Here is a 14,414-nt window from a genome sequence, read left to right as displayed (position 1 = left end):
GACGTTCACTTCGTAGAAAGTGTCGATAATAGCTAACGTTCCAAACCATCACGTTGACTACGACTCGCTTTCACTTATTACAGCACGATTTAGCAGCGTACGTTGGTGGCCAATCACCCAAGATCGCTGCCCACTGAAACCATGGGAGAACGTTGGCACGTTTTAGCGGTGGCTGGCAACTCGACATCCCAAACCACGAACCTATCAATGCATGAACGACATATACTGACAAATTACTGACTAGGCATTAGGTAATATATTTGGGTGAGTATTAGGTTAGGCGGTGGGTTGCTAGGTAGTGGGTTAGGTGAGTGGTGGTGAGGTGGTCTATCAAGGTTGCAGGTAGGTGATCTTGGCAAGTTTGTTGACACGTGCCGCGGCGAGTAGTGATTGAGCAGCGATGCGATGTGATGAGGGTGAACGCAAGTGCGATTTGATATGGAGCGTGTCGAGGCGTCCGAGGAGGACGTAGAATAGGTAGAGTAGAGACAGTGACCACCAGGTGAGGATGAGGTAGGAGAAGGGTTGTCGAATGGTCCAGAGGAAGTTGGGAATAGTGTCGTGTAATATTTTGGATAATATACTTCGCTCATTAAGTACTATCTGTAGTTGCTGAACTAAATCTTTGCAAGAACGTTTTATTATATAATTGTTGTGATTACGACCGGATAATTGGCGTCTTCCGCCAAATACTAATCCGAAGGAATATAATGTTGGAAATGTCATGCTGCAGGAGAGCATGGAGTTGCAAAGTTGAGTATGCATTTGACCGATTTCCTGCCCTATTTGTGGTTTGAATGCGAAACAATAGTTCTTATCACATCCGGTGATTTGGCACTTGGATTCACCGCTACCACAGTTTTTTTCACATTCCTTCAACAATTTATAAAATAGATCATACAATGTCTCTGTTAAATATACCATCCAGGAGAGATACAAGGCCGCATTACGTTTGCTAAACGTACCACATATCTCATAGCTCAAGGAATCAAGATATGCGCCACATTTGCCGTTACTAACATAACACGCATTGTCGACGGTTAATAACGAATTGAAGTCGCCCAAATTATGAGAAGTCGAATGATCCGTTGATTCAAACAGCATGGCGCATTCGTTCATGGCACCATACTCACGGCCGAGATTAGCTGAAGTGACGCAATCGTTAAATGCGGTTTTCTTATGTTCACCGCTCCAATTAATAAGGAACTGATGGTAAAACGCCAAAAGGTCACCGAGAGTTTTAGGTACACTAGGAAGGAGGCAATTAAATCGGCTACATAACTTCGTGAGGGGAGATGACTGATGTCCGCAGTAACCGCCAAGCGCATCAAGAATACGTTGGCCCGTATCCCTGTGCGATGCCATCTGACTGATGCCTGAGAAACCCATCGGAGTAATGCATGGTAAGCCAGAGTGACTCTTGAGTGAGCACTCCAGTTTTCCTCTTTCTGATTTCAGATGATGCGGTAGAAACCCTTGCAAACCATCTTCGAGGAACGACTGCAATGGCGATTTAACACCACACTTAGGGTGCTCTTGACATCGTTGGTCAGCCTTTTGGTAATCATTTTGGTTAGCCCTTTGCCCACCCTTCTGGTTGCACGCTTGGTTGGCACATTGGTCGACGTTGCACCGCCAACCTGAGCCACCTACGCCTCGGCCATATTCGCAATCAAGCCAACCACTCAGAGAAGTGTCGTATTCACATTGCTGGTATAAGAAATAGAGCTGGAAATAAAGACGGTTTAGAATGTCATGCAGCATACATATTAAACTATTCATATCGGTGGGATATAGTAGACCACTTTCGTTGGTGTAAAAATCGCAAGCATAGATGCCACCAACGTGACCGTTGCCGAGAATTGCGACTATTATGGCGTGCGATTCCGAACAACTATGCTTCAGCAGATCCAGTATGTTCTTGGAAGACAATGGATGGGGATAGGCGCCAATGAATGGATGTCGCTTATCAGACACTTGGAAAATGTTTTTAACGTATGTCTTAAGATCCTTGTATGTGAGATTATGCGGTAGACCACTAAGCCAACAAAGCATTTCGTATATAGTTGAGGGATGCTTAAGTGACTCCAAAGAGGATAGGTGACGCACTTGGTAATAATCGTGCAGGTAGTCTAGACAGATTTTTAGCGTACTGTAGTTGTCTCTATTTGTGTCGTCTTCGTCAAACTCGCTTACAAGATTATACTTGAAAAGGACATCAGAAATTTGCTCACCTCTGCAACCCTTCTCGTTTCGCAATTCGCCATTCTGATCGTCAGTACCTGAAGAAACGATGAAACCACATCCACCTAAAAACGCTCCAAGGCCATTGTCTTTACCCAGATTTATAGGCTTATGATTCCATTTACTGCCCGACTTACTCTCACATTCCTTGCGCAACCTGCTGAGGCCGTCGTATATAATTGAAATCAACGTTAAACATATTTTAGCACACTTATTACCCAACTCTGGGTCCCATACAAAATATTTGAACGAACCAGAATATGTGGAAATGTATACCTTCTGTAACTCTCGAGTCAAACCGCTCATCCCTTTTGCCAACGTGTCAAGCAACACTGGACTATCCTTGGTGGTGTACTTTTTAGGATGAAGCGCGCTTAGTGTTGTGTCGAGTTTCTGATAATTATACGAAAATTGATGATCGAAATGGTCCGACTTTTGGAGTACATCAAGCAGAATGTCGAGATTCCCCTTTATTAGCTTTACCTGTTCTGATTGTTCGGTTGGTGTTTTCTGAACCCTCAGCTTAGGCGGGGGCGGGGTCATCACTTGGTCCTCAGTATACAACAATATACGATCAAGGTAGTCCTGTATTTTTTTCGACATTTCTGCAAACGCAGATTTGATCTGCCGTTCTTTAGGATGCTTTAGAGAAGCCAGTCTTCCGCCTTGTTTGTCATACAATTTGCGAAGTAAGCCTTTAACTCCACTCTCCGAATCGTCCTCTATGATATCATTGATCTCCAAAATATTGTATTCCACTTTGGTTTTCATAGTATTAAACATTGTGCTAATCTTGGTGTGATATTGGTCTTTGGCCTTCTTCTGAATCTCCTTGGTTGCGTCACTGACTTTGTTGGAGACTAAGGCTTGGATGTTACTGTTGAAATCTTGCACTTCCTTATCGATAATAGCGGTCTTGAAAGCTTCAACGTGTGAGACTATGGCTTGTAAATTGCCTTCTGTATTACTGTTGATAATACCTTTAATACGCGTTAGAATGCCGTTGAGGGAATAACTAGCCTCACTGTGTAGTGTATTCATCACTATTTCCTTCAAACTCACAAGTTTCTGCTTGAGACCCCTGTCTTCAAGCCCATTACCGGCAAGTTCCTCGATTTTTTTACAGAGTTGTTTAAGGTTGTTTTCGACCACACCGGCGCTCTCTATTATTATAGATTCCGCTGATTTGGCGGCTTTAAGAAGTTCAGATGCTTCATTCTTAATATTCTTAAGTTTGTCATTAACAATTATTTTAACCTCATTATGAAGATTCGTCGCACCGCTAGTGGCCGCAGCCTGTAGGAGTGCTAAAAGTTCAGTATCTATATCGGTGACCGTATTGCCGATCTCTTCTTTGCAACCTTGTAGTATTTTATCGTACATTGATGAAGCGGAGGCTGCAGGGGGTTTTCCTTTCCATCCCTCTCTCGCTACTCTGAGATTGGTTAAGAACCTTTCTAAGTCGGCACCGAGGATGCTGTCTGCAAATTCTCCGGTGGCCTGTTGAATCCACTTCCCAATTTCCTTCATAAGTCCCAATTTACTACGTTTTAAAGCATCAAGACCGGGAGTCTGGCCAGTGCCTAAAGCCTGTTCGACACCTTCGCTTAGAGACTCTGCCAGCGTGCCAACAAACTCCTGAGCGTTCTTCTTCATTTTTTCGATCAGACCTTCAATCTGAGCTGATAGAGCCCAACCACCGTTTTTCTGTCTATACGGAGCAATATTAGTTGGCGCTGTTACCTTTGTTGTAGCATTGTTAAGCAAATACATCACGCACTCTTTTTCGTCACCATCTCCCTTTTTTCCCTTAATTGTTGTAATAACCTCATCATAATTCTTTTTTAACTCTTCAAATTTTGTATGCAGCTCTCCTGCTTTCATACTAATTACCTTGGCCGCGCCACTAATTTCGTGCGGCTTTCCTTTAACTAGTCCAACTTCTTTTATAATTGCAGTTACCTGCTGCTCAATAATTTTAATAAACTTTTCAGCCGCCTCTACCCACTTCCCCAAATCTCTATGAACCATAGATAACTTCTCATTCACATCATTTAAAGGTTTCTTAATATTTGCTTCAAAATGTGTATTAATGTTCGTGGACATTTGACCCACAAGTAGTTCTGCTTTCGTATGTATCTCATCTCCCAGCTCCTTCAATTGATACTCACTGCACTCCACCACCGCCTTAAGTTCGTCATTGCTGGCTGCTACAATGAACGCCCGAACTTGCACCTCCGCTCTACCAATTGCGCCCTGAAGCTTCCTACGAAGCTCGTGATCAAGATTAGAATACGCTAATTTTGCGGCATCAAACGCTTTAGACATTTCGCCGGCGGTGCCAATACAGTTTGATAGCTTGGCTCCGATATGCTGAAACTGATCATCATATGCAATTGCTTTAAGATTCTGAAGCGCACCGCTAAAGGCATCAAACCTATGTGTTATAAGTGTCTTAAAAGCATCACTAACATTTTTTGCCCTGCTCCTAAGCTCCACATCCCACTCCCCCAGCGCCTGGCTCACAGCCTCAGCGGCCTTAGACAATCCGTCAGGAGTGTACATACTTTCCTTAATTTTTTTGAGCGTTGTTTCCATCTTATTATAGTACGTAGTAACGCTCGGATCATCTTTCACTGCATTAAGCACCCCGTGGAAAAATCCCATCACCCCGTCACACAACCTATCAAGGTCGGAGTAGACAATGCCTTCGCCCGTGTAGCCTTTGGATTTTGGGTCGAAGCCTAGGAATGTCTCGAGGCCGGAACATAAATTTGTTAGAAGCTGTTTGCAACTATCTACATTAGTGAATCCATTAAGACTCTCATTAAGATTTTTAAGATGATCCAACCTGGATTGAATGTCCTCATAGGATTTTTGTTGGGAAGATTCAAGGTGATTTTTAGAGCAGTCATTGAGGTCTTTCACATGCTGTAAAACGGTATTAAGAGACTCATCAGTTGATAGTTTAGGGTCCTTAAGTTCCTCAATTTTGGCCACTTTCTCCTTACAACAGTTGTAAGACTTGGCAGAATTGAGAAGTTTGAGGAGCGCATCGACATTAGTGGTGTAAGCCTTCTCAATAGCCTCATCAACCAACTTTTTCAAAGCCTTGACCAGCTGGTCAAGACCCTCACCATTCTCGCCATTACCACGCCTGACTTGGATCAACCAGTCAATGGCCTCCCGGAGATTTTCCGGGCAGTCCGTAAGCTTCTTGAAATGTGGCGCCATTGATCACAAGCGAACGTTTAATGTATGCGCAACCTCAATATGCCCACCAACAATTAGAGGCTGCAGATACTTGACTCCTGCAAACATGCGATAAGCACTGGACAGTTTACATACACTTGTATCGGCGCCCGAAACTACATTACTTAAGCATCTACCCGATTGATGGCGCATTTGAAATTCACGACAAAACTAGCAGCCGCCTCGCTCACCTAATTGCAACTACCAGCACCCAGACAGCTCGAAATTCTAGTCCACTTCGGAGGTGACGTCAGACCTCCTAACTGCGTTCCGATGTTCAACTTCCTTAAGAAACAGCTAGACGTGATGCAGGCTGCGTGGTAATATTCGGATCAAATTCTATACTGCCTCTGCGCAATTACTAGCACGCCCCACTCCTGCTATACTGCAGTAATACAAAAGAGGATACATTCACGAAACCTTAAATTGAATAATGGAGTAACATCATCTGAATAGGATCATGTTGTAAATACGAGGCGAACGAGCTCCTGGTAACATGACTCTTTGCTGCTGTCAAAAGGAAAGGAGTCTTCTATGCGAGATGTCTGCAAATGTGACATCAGGGTGGAGTATGCGGAGTGTTACAGTGAAGATTAAATGAACTGCAAAAGACCATACTGGCAGAACGGTAGTGAGGAGTAGGGGAATGACTACGGTAACAATGGAGAGCGTATGACAAGAGGCGAAACACGGAGAAAGCCGACGAGCATTACCCGTCTGACTTCCCTAAGAATAGGAAGCGGAGTGCGACGACCATCGTGGAAGCCGGGGTTACAAACCCATATCACCGATTCGATTCTTAGACATACAAGAGGAGGTGTGAAGACGTAGTGAAGGAGCCCAAAGGGGGATAGATACGCCAGATGATATTTTGAAGGTGTTAGCCCATCTGATGGGCGAAATGGTGGCTCAACATGATCACCACTCTGTTATTGACCCTGGCGCCCAGAAGGGATGGATGCCCGCATGGATGGCACCAGTTGCGATCGGAAGCAGCACGACTTGGAGCCCGCAGTAAACACTAACGGGATTAGGCACTACCAACGTGAAACCGTAAAACGGCCCTAGGCACCTAGCCAGATAGCACCTATAAAATGAGAGAACACAATAATAACGTCTACAGCTTGATTACGTGGGTAATCAGGAAAGCCTCACACTGCTACATTCATCGTTTGTAATGGCAGTTTGATGTTGGTAGTGCATCAAACAACGGACGTTGGAGAACTGGGTTTGACACCTCGCAGCTCTACACTGGCTACTACCACATTAGAAATGGTTTGCGGAGCAGAAATTCAGAAAGCGTGGTTCTGTGCTAACGGCATGCTTATACGATGAATGACTAGAGTGCACATAACCATGCATCAATTAATACGGTTAGGCGGTCAACTGCAGAGAGGTTCATGCCACGACAAAATTACCACTTTGGTGAGTAACGTGTTAATAGTCAGAAACGTAGGGGCGTCACTATAAAAACGTTGTCATACCTACGACAACTAATATGATGCATCAGTGCACGGTGACGTTCACAACCTCGTAGACATTTGTCCAGCGATGTGTGGGGTAAGGCAATCAGTCTACATACAACACCCATGAGCGTGGTATCTATTTGACCGCTGCATATATATCCCGGTACCCCTAGAGGTGCGGTGTATGGCAGTAACCTGAACCTGGGTGTAACGGTAAAGGGAAGGCTCGGCGGTTTCACCTGTAGGCGCTCAGGCTACGTGTCTCATTTCTATGCAGGTTGATGACAACTGGACTAAGGGAGGATGTCGGGGGTACGATGCCCGTCTTGTGGTAATGATTGTATTTCGACAGTGAAGTGTACTTGCTGTTTCTGGTGTTGTGAAAAATGCCACGATGGAGATTGCACATACTGTAAACAATTTTATGTATTGCGCCAAAGAGGAAACGACCCAACTTTCCAGTGCGGTAGTCCTATATGTGATAAGTGTGACGTCGACATATGTAAATGTAGATGTTGTAGGAGGAGGCGTGCACGGTGTGCCGCCGCTGCCTCCACTTCCCCCGCTGTCATTTCATCCATAATCGTCTTCGTAATAATCCTCTTCATTCTGCTGTTAGATTTGTGCATATTTCACATTTTGCCTTTTCACCAGGTCCGAGAGTACGTAGTCCGCAAATTGCCGTTTTGCATCGCATTTTATAATTAAGCCTAACCATTTGTATTATCGCACTGGGCGCACGGTATTGAGGATTAACGGCAAACTGCTTGTCTAATAACGTTTTATTAAATGTTCCACAATCGTGCATCGCCGAGTCCCTGATGAAACGTTAGCAAAACATATAAGGGCAGTACATCGAAATTAATTTGAGCATTCTTTGAGATTGACCTCGCGGGAATGGAGTAAGTCCTCCTCGGACGCCCAGTTGATCCTTGCTGATGCACCTGTTGACCAACTCGACAATATATTGCATCGAGCAGCTCAATTGTACTTTTAAACGTTGTGATGATCCTCCTAACCACCTTGATGATACCGCTGCGTATCTCGCTCAGCCTTCTAACACGGCCACCGTAATGTGGTAAAATTTCCTAATCCGTCCTACTTAACTGGTTACTCCTACAACAACCACCGCGTGATATAGCAACTACGTTACGTAAATGTTGCAGTTAATTCCGTATTCATTTCATTTCACACTTCCGTACGCCGCACACGCCCCAAGTTAATGTCTCCTAACATCTGAAATACTCAACCCCAATGATCTCTCACATTAACAAGTAGAATAACTCCTGTTTTGTAACGCCATATGCCAGTGAAGTGTAATTTACACCCACAAATTCCGGCCAATGATACCCGTGAACACTAGAACTACAATTGGCGGTCACAAATAGCGCATAGTACAAGACCATAGTGTCGCCACCCACAAGGACATCAACGCACCTTTAGTAACTATAAGTTAGCTAATATTTAATTTGCACACGCTTTAAGCGTACAACCGAGTTCTACATGCCACTCGGAAATTCATTTCATTACTATTCTATTCGAAAATAAGCGAACACAATTAATTACTTTATTGAAAACATTAGACGATGAATATAGATTCATTTATGAGGTTTTTAGGCTTTGAATCTGATTCCAACTCGCAGACGCTCCATCTGCCAAGGCGCATTTCCGTGCCGAGAGCGATATACATGCGAAGTTCGCCGCCTACACTACCGTACCGTATGTCGTTCACTGAACCATCATAGTCAAAGCTAGACTCCACTTCGAGTGTACAACTCGAGTGGTCGCCGTTGAATGTGTACCGCACAAAGTAAAGCTTCCCAATACTGGTGCCAACAATCAGGTACGGGCCGAACACGCGTATGCAGTTCACCCACACGTTGGGTCCTCCAATCGAAATGGATCCGATATGCTTTTTCAACTTCGTAGAGAACACCAACACATATTCTGAGTCCAGTCCAACGGCAAATATGTATTGTGGTCGCTTGAGCATCACACAGCCGCATTCCACGTTTTGCGATAGGGTGGCAGGTACCTTGAATGCCAGGTGGGTCCCGCTATTCAGCTGCACAGTGTTATAATGCGCAATCCAAAGTGCGAACGTGTACATAGTTGTTCGTAAAATGGAACTTGTACGATACACGAGATATTATATCTCCTCATGGGACAAGAAAAATCATACATACACATATACCTATACATTATCATAGCCACAAGCAGCAATACAGCTGAAAAACGTAACCAAACTTCAGTTTGTATATAATTATGCATAACCAAATCAATGCGAAGGAAAACAACTTACGTTCCACAGCCGAGCGGTGCGGTCGCTGCCAACCGTGAGAACCCGCTCATAATAGTCTCCAAAGTTGATAGCCAACTCGTCAGGAGGCGGAGCGTTGGGCAGAGAGTCGCAGAAGTTCACGCCGGCGGTATGGCCGATGAGCTCGTGCAGCGGAACCGACGTATGTCTGACGTCCCAAACCTTTGCCTTTCCGTCCAAAGATGTACTTGCCGCCACGTTACGTGCCGAATCCAGCCACTTAACACAGCTCACTTGCGAGGTGTGAGCCAGAATGCGACCAGAAGCGCCGCTGCGAACGTCTATGAGATGCACCTGCCCACAAGAGGTGCCGCAAAGCACGCGGTCTCCAGCGAGGTCCACGCTGAGCACATTTGTACGGACGGAAGCCAACGGTGAAACGTCAAATTTGCCATTGTTACGCAGGCCTTCATCCGAGCAGTCGTACAGCAACACGCAGGAATCCTTGCCGCCGCTGGCCAGGCGACCGCCGTCAAGGCCCAGCGAAGTGACGCAGTTACGGTGCGAGCGCTTCTGTCGAGATGACAGCAACTCCACCATAATCAGTTTAAAATAGAAAGCGAACTCAAATTGGTTGACGCGCGGTTCGGCGTGGGATTCCACCCGTCAGGGTGCAGCGACTCGCGCACTTACAATCGCAAACTAATGTGGAGGAATGAACCGGTGGTCGCAGTTGGCGATAATGCCGTTCTGCTCCTCGACAGTAAAGGTCGAGTAGAGCGGGAACTGTCAAAGGTAGGCGCCGAATGGTCCGACTTAGACACAACTGCAGGAGGGCCTACGGTGCACAACCAACGCCGTAGCGGCAGCGGCAAATCTCGTCTGCGTTGCTACCAGCGACAAAGCCAAGATAACATTTATATCGGAATCGCAGAGCTACAAGGTCTCCGTCCCTGAGCTGGTATGGTTGCTGCTATATTTGTTCACGACGGTCAGATCACGGCTGTTGCCTTCTCCAGATGCGGAGAAGTACTCTACGCAGGTTCGAACACAGGCAGGCTTTACGTCTGGCAGGTAGGTCTATGATGCATTTGGGGGGATACAATCGCTCTCAGATTCGCACCGGCACCCTGGTGAAGAACAAGCAGGTCTTCTTCAATGCGGTGACTGACGCCAAGGTCGACTTCGCTAACACCACCATCTTGCTTGCGGCACAAAACGGCGATCTTGCGCTTATCAGACTTGTCGAGTAAGTTATTTGCAAGAACCGTTGAGTGGCTTTAAAGGTTATTCCTCAAGGACGCCAATGGCACGCTGTACCTGGGGCACTCCACGGCCGTCACTGGCATCGCAAACCTCATGCAAGGACCCTACAAGAATACGGTGTCGTTCGTATCGGTATCGCGTGACAAGAACATAAGGTTTTGGCACCACTCCAAACGCACCTCGACACAGTCGCACTTCCTGGAGCACACGCCCTTAGCCGTCGTACCGAGCAGGACAGGAACTCGTGTATTCGTGCCTTGCGAGATGGGGCATGTTGTCGTAGTATCAATCGCGAACTTCGACGATACCTTTGTGCTCTCAGGCCATGTGTAGGTGCTCCCTGCAACTAAACATAACTCATACAGAGGCTCCGTCACCGGCTGCGTCGAAACACTCAACCTCATCACCTGCGCACTGGACGGAGTGCGGGTCTGGGACCTTGAAGATAGGCTTTGCATCAGCCACTACAGTGGTATAGGTGGGTACGAGCCACGCTGCCTTCACCCATGTTCAGGGCCCCGGATCAACAAGCTCGTAAGCGGCGTTAGGCTCGCCGAAAAGGCGCAGTTCGTACCGCTCAAAAACGTAGTCTCACAAGATTCACTGGCTACGATAGCCCTGAACTGACTGTAGTCAGCTGCGAAGTTTGTGAAGCACCGGTGGAGATGAGTGGTGGTCACGGGCGTAACTGCAGGGCATGCAACAAGATTCGTGGGCCATCGCAGCCACTGAAACTGCAAACAACATCGGTTTAAACAACAAGCTACACTTTTTGATAATTAGATGGCCCGTTTTTACTCGGGTTTAGAGAGTGTCGGGCGGATCTTTTTGAGCACCAGGGGAGCGTCAACGTTACCCTCCGCTAACCACTGGTGGGCCATGACCCCTTCGATGGTGGGCCTGTCGGCAGGCTCAATGCGAAGCATGGACGACATGAGGTCCCTGGACGTCGAGCTGGTCTGGCATGGGAACGTGAGCGGTTTGTCCAGTATCTGCTTGACCGCCTCGCGAAGCCCGAAGTCCTCGTTGTGCCACGGCAGCTCGCCGAACAACATCGCATAGAGAAGCACGCCGAGTGACCAGATATCCGCGCTCTTGCCGTTGTACCCAGTCACGCCGCCGCACCCGAGCACCTCCGGCGCCGCGTAGCTCATGGTGCCAACCGTTTCCAGCAGGGCGCGGTTGTCATTGATGCGCGTGGCGGCGCCGAAGTCCCCGATCTTGACGATGTAGGGCATCATGCCGTACTGAATTGCATGCGGCTCGTAAGCGCCCACCGCGTGGCTGCCCTTGCCGGAGATGGAGGCGACCTGTCCGAACGACCTGGGCGCCACGCGCTTCAGGAAGATGTTCTCCGGCTTGATGTCGCGATGGCAGATGTCGGACGAATGCAGATAGTGCACGCCGGCCACCACCATGCGGAAAATTGCGCGCGCCATGGGCTCGGCCATCGGGGAGTACTCCTTTATCAGGCCGATCATGTCGCCGCCGTCGCAGTACTCCATCGCGATCACGATGGTGGACACCGTTTCCAGCAGCTCGAACGTGCGAACGATGTTGGGGTGCCCCAGCGCAGTCACCAGGCTCATCTCGTCCTTGAGGCGGCGGAAAAGCGCGCGGTCGCAGTTGAACTGCGACTTGCTGATGACCTTCAGCGCGTAAGTGCGGCGGTGAGACTTGTGAAAACCCACGTGGACCTTGCCTGACGAGCCCTCGTTTATGCGGTAGAAAAACACGAAGTTGCCAAGAGAGAGGAAGGGTATTTTATTGTACAGCGGCATCATGCGCGGACGGCTGTCGCCGCCTGAGAGCAGTTTTGTGAAAATGTCCCAGTCTGCCAGACTGCAATCGCGTTTGGAAGCGGGGGCCACTCCGTAATTGGTGGCGCAGGTTGCTGCGTGACACAGCGCACCCACGCCGCAGGTACCGCAGACGGGGCTGTCACTGGCGCGGCCGTTGCCAGCTGCGGAGGATCGGGGGTAGTCCGAATTACGCAATGCGTGGTGCTCTCGGCCGACATCGTCGTCTGAATTGTGGCCTTCGGCGCAAGCAGCTGTAGACGGGGTGCCTGGTACGACGCGCTTGTGCGGGTTCACGTAGTGGTTGAGCAGCTGCGAGACGAGGTACACGTCTTTGAACAGCGTCTTCCCCTTGGCAACCCCGCGTTCTAGCAGCACGTCAAACTCTCGGTCGACGCGCGTACCACACGCCCGGGTGCCGGAAAACGCCTTCACGCAGCTGCTCATCAACACGTCAGCCTTGAGGAGGAGACGGAACACCTAAGAGGTATATGCGGAGCATGCTCAGAACAACGCTACCTCCCAGAACGCGAGAACGTCGACAAAGCTTTCGTAATCCGAGTCGCATAACGTCGAGAGTGACGCACGGGTGGCGCTGCGGAGCTCCTCGCTCCACCCCTGCCGCCAGCCCGAGTCACCCATCACGCAGCGCTACGCATTCTAATCCGTCCAGACTATGAAAATTGAGATGTTGTGTCAAAAGAACCAGTTGTAGGTCAAGGCGCACTTTCCACGTCCGGCGGCGCAGTGACATGCGAGGCAACGCTCACAAAATCGCCGCTGCGTGAACAAAAAAATGCGCATGCTCTGCACTCGTCCTCCTGAGAGCGTAATGCGTTATATACGCGACAAAAACGACTACCTTTGCGTCCGAGGGGTACATGGCGCCTCCGCAGACTCGACAGACTGCGTCGCTGTGAACATCGGCAGACGCCAAACGCACCTGAGACACGGTCGGGGAAATCGGGAACCAGCTTCTCCACGACATTACAAATGTTGTGAAGCGTGCTGCTGTGGGCGGAAGTGACCGTCGAGATCAACGCGTTGACGCAGCCCAATATGCTGGCCTGGGGGCTCCCGTGCCAGTAAAGATCCAAAGACGGGAGCGCAGGTAGACCGCTGAGCCGGTGGTACAAAGCGACTTCCTTGGACGAAAATGCCTTCATGGGTCGAATTATTCGCCCGCATTCGGCCAAACTGTGGTCGTCGACGAAGGCACTGCGGAATGCCACGCGGTCGCCGGCGCCCAAACACGTTAGCATCATCACACGTCGCGCAATTACCTCCTGGGTGTCACATGCACACACAAGCGCACCTGTGAGGCCTCTACGTTGTATATATGCGCGTAGGTTCAGTGTGCTCAACAAATCCAGGGAGTACGCCAACTCGTCGCACAGCAACCCGTCATACATCCGCGTGAGGCTCCCCTTAAGCGCATCACACCTCTGGTCACACGAAGTTGCTCCTTCATGCAAATAATAACAAATGGGTAGATGGGAGAGCCTCACTCCGCCTAGCAACAGGCGCTCACTGGCGGTGTCAACGGCCGGCAGCGGCTGACAGGCCTCGCTGGAGTTGCCCACCCCGTTTACAACCGCCGTGACGTGCTTAAAAAACGCCTCCGAGCGCTCAGCGAAGCTTCCTACGGTCCCCACATGGAAGTCAAGCGAGAGCACGCTCTCCACCGACAGGTCGTCCGATGCGAAGATGCGTGACGCCACGTCACTATCCTCAGGAATTTGCGATACCCGCAAATAGCGGCGTTTGTTACGGTCCAGCAGCAGATGCAGCATCGACGTGGAGAACGCATCTCCCCCAACCAGCATTATCATCGACTGCGCTCTCTCGACCCGCTTGATGCAGCGGGTCCGAAGATTCGATGCGAAATTCCTACGCAGCACCTCGACGAAACAGTCCCTGCAGGACGCCTTGCGGGTCAGCAACGTTGCCCTGCGAGTGCTGCATCGGTAACACTGGGCGCCGATGGTAACATCCGGGTCGGCAGCATCACCAGCAGGTGCGCTGTCTGGGTTCTCGGTACCCAGGTCGCCGCCACTCCTGCATCCTCCGGAGCAGCCGCCATCTCGCCCGCCCCCGTACATCGGTTACCGCAGTACTTGAAGCGTA

General features: G+C 49.0%; 5 protein-coding genes across 5 annotated transcripts; 2 read left to right on the top strand and 3 right to left on the bottom strand.

Annotated features, from left to right (window-relative positions):
• Positions 1 to 330: 330 nt before the first annotated feature.
• Positions 331 to 5,478, bottom strand: BBBOND_0304790 (hypothetical protein; the record flags this gene model as incomplete). The annotated part of the gene is made up of 1 exon (XM_012913308.1): positions 331 to 5,478. One exon carries the CDS (start codon positions 5,476 to 5,478, stop codon positions 331 to 333), a length of 5,148 nt encoding a protein of 1,715 aa, XP_012768762.1.
• A 1,878-nt stretch (positions 5,479 to 7,356) lies between these two features.
• On the top strand, positions 7,357 to 7,545 carry BBBOND_0304780 (hypothetical protein; the record flags this gene model as incomplete). The annotated part of the gene is made up of 1 exon (XM_012913307.1): positions 7,357 to 7,545. One exon carries the CDS (start codon positions 7,357 to 7,359, stop codon positions 7,543 to 7,545), a length of 189 nt encoding a protein of 62 aa, XP_012768761.1.
• Positions 7,546 to 8,541: 996 nt separating this feature from the next.
• BBBOND_0304770 (WD domain, G-beta repeat domain containing protein, putative) lies at positions 8,542 to 9,822 on the bottom strand (the record flags this gene model as incomplete). The annotated part of the gene is made up of 2 exons (XM_012913306.1): positions 8,542 to 9,027; positions 9,265 to 9,822. 2 exons carry the CDS (start codon positions 9,820 to 9,822, stop codon positions 8,542 to 8,544), a joined length of 1,044 nt encoding a protein of 347 aa, XP_012768760.1.
• A 105-nt stretch (positions 9,823 to 9,927) lies between these two features.
• Positions 9,928 to 10,821, top strand: BBBOND_0304760 (WD40 repeat-like superfamily protein, putative; the record flags this gene model as incomplete). The annotated part of the gene is made up of 5 exons (XM_012913305.1): positions 9,928 to 10,017; positions 10,055 to 10,183; positions 10,219 to 10,296; positions 10,338 to 10,471; positions 10,509 to 10,821. 5 exons carry the CDS (start codon positions 9,928 to 9,930, stop codon positions 10,819 to 10,821), a joined length of 744 nt encoding a protein of 247 aa, XP_012768759.1.
• Positions 10,822 to 11,282: 461 nt separating this feature from the next.
• On the bottom strand, positions 11,283 to 14,389 carry BBBOND_0304750 (protein kinase domain containing protein, putative; the record flags this gene model as incomplete). Its single annotated transcript, XM_012913304.1, has 4 exons — positions 11,283 to 12,767; positions 12,807 to 12,905; positions 13,150 to 13,193; positions 13,231 to 14,389. The coding sequence occupies 4 exons, from the start codon at positions 14,387 to 14,389 to the stop codon at positions 11,283 to 11,285; spliced, it is 2,787 nt and encodes a 928-aa protein (XP_012768758.1).
• Positions 14,390 to 14,414: the final 25 nt, after the last annotated feature.

The sequence above is a fragment of the Babesia bigemina genome, assembly GCF_000981445.1.
Source record: "Babesia bigemina genome assembly Bbig001, chromosome : III".
NCBI classification, from domain to species: domain Eukaryota; phylum Apicomplexa; class Aconoidasida; order Piroplasmida; family Babesiidae; genus Babesia; species Babesia bigemina.
Note: the sequence above shows the minus strand (reverse complement) of the source record. Positions and strands in the feature narration are given on the sequence as shown.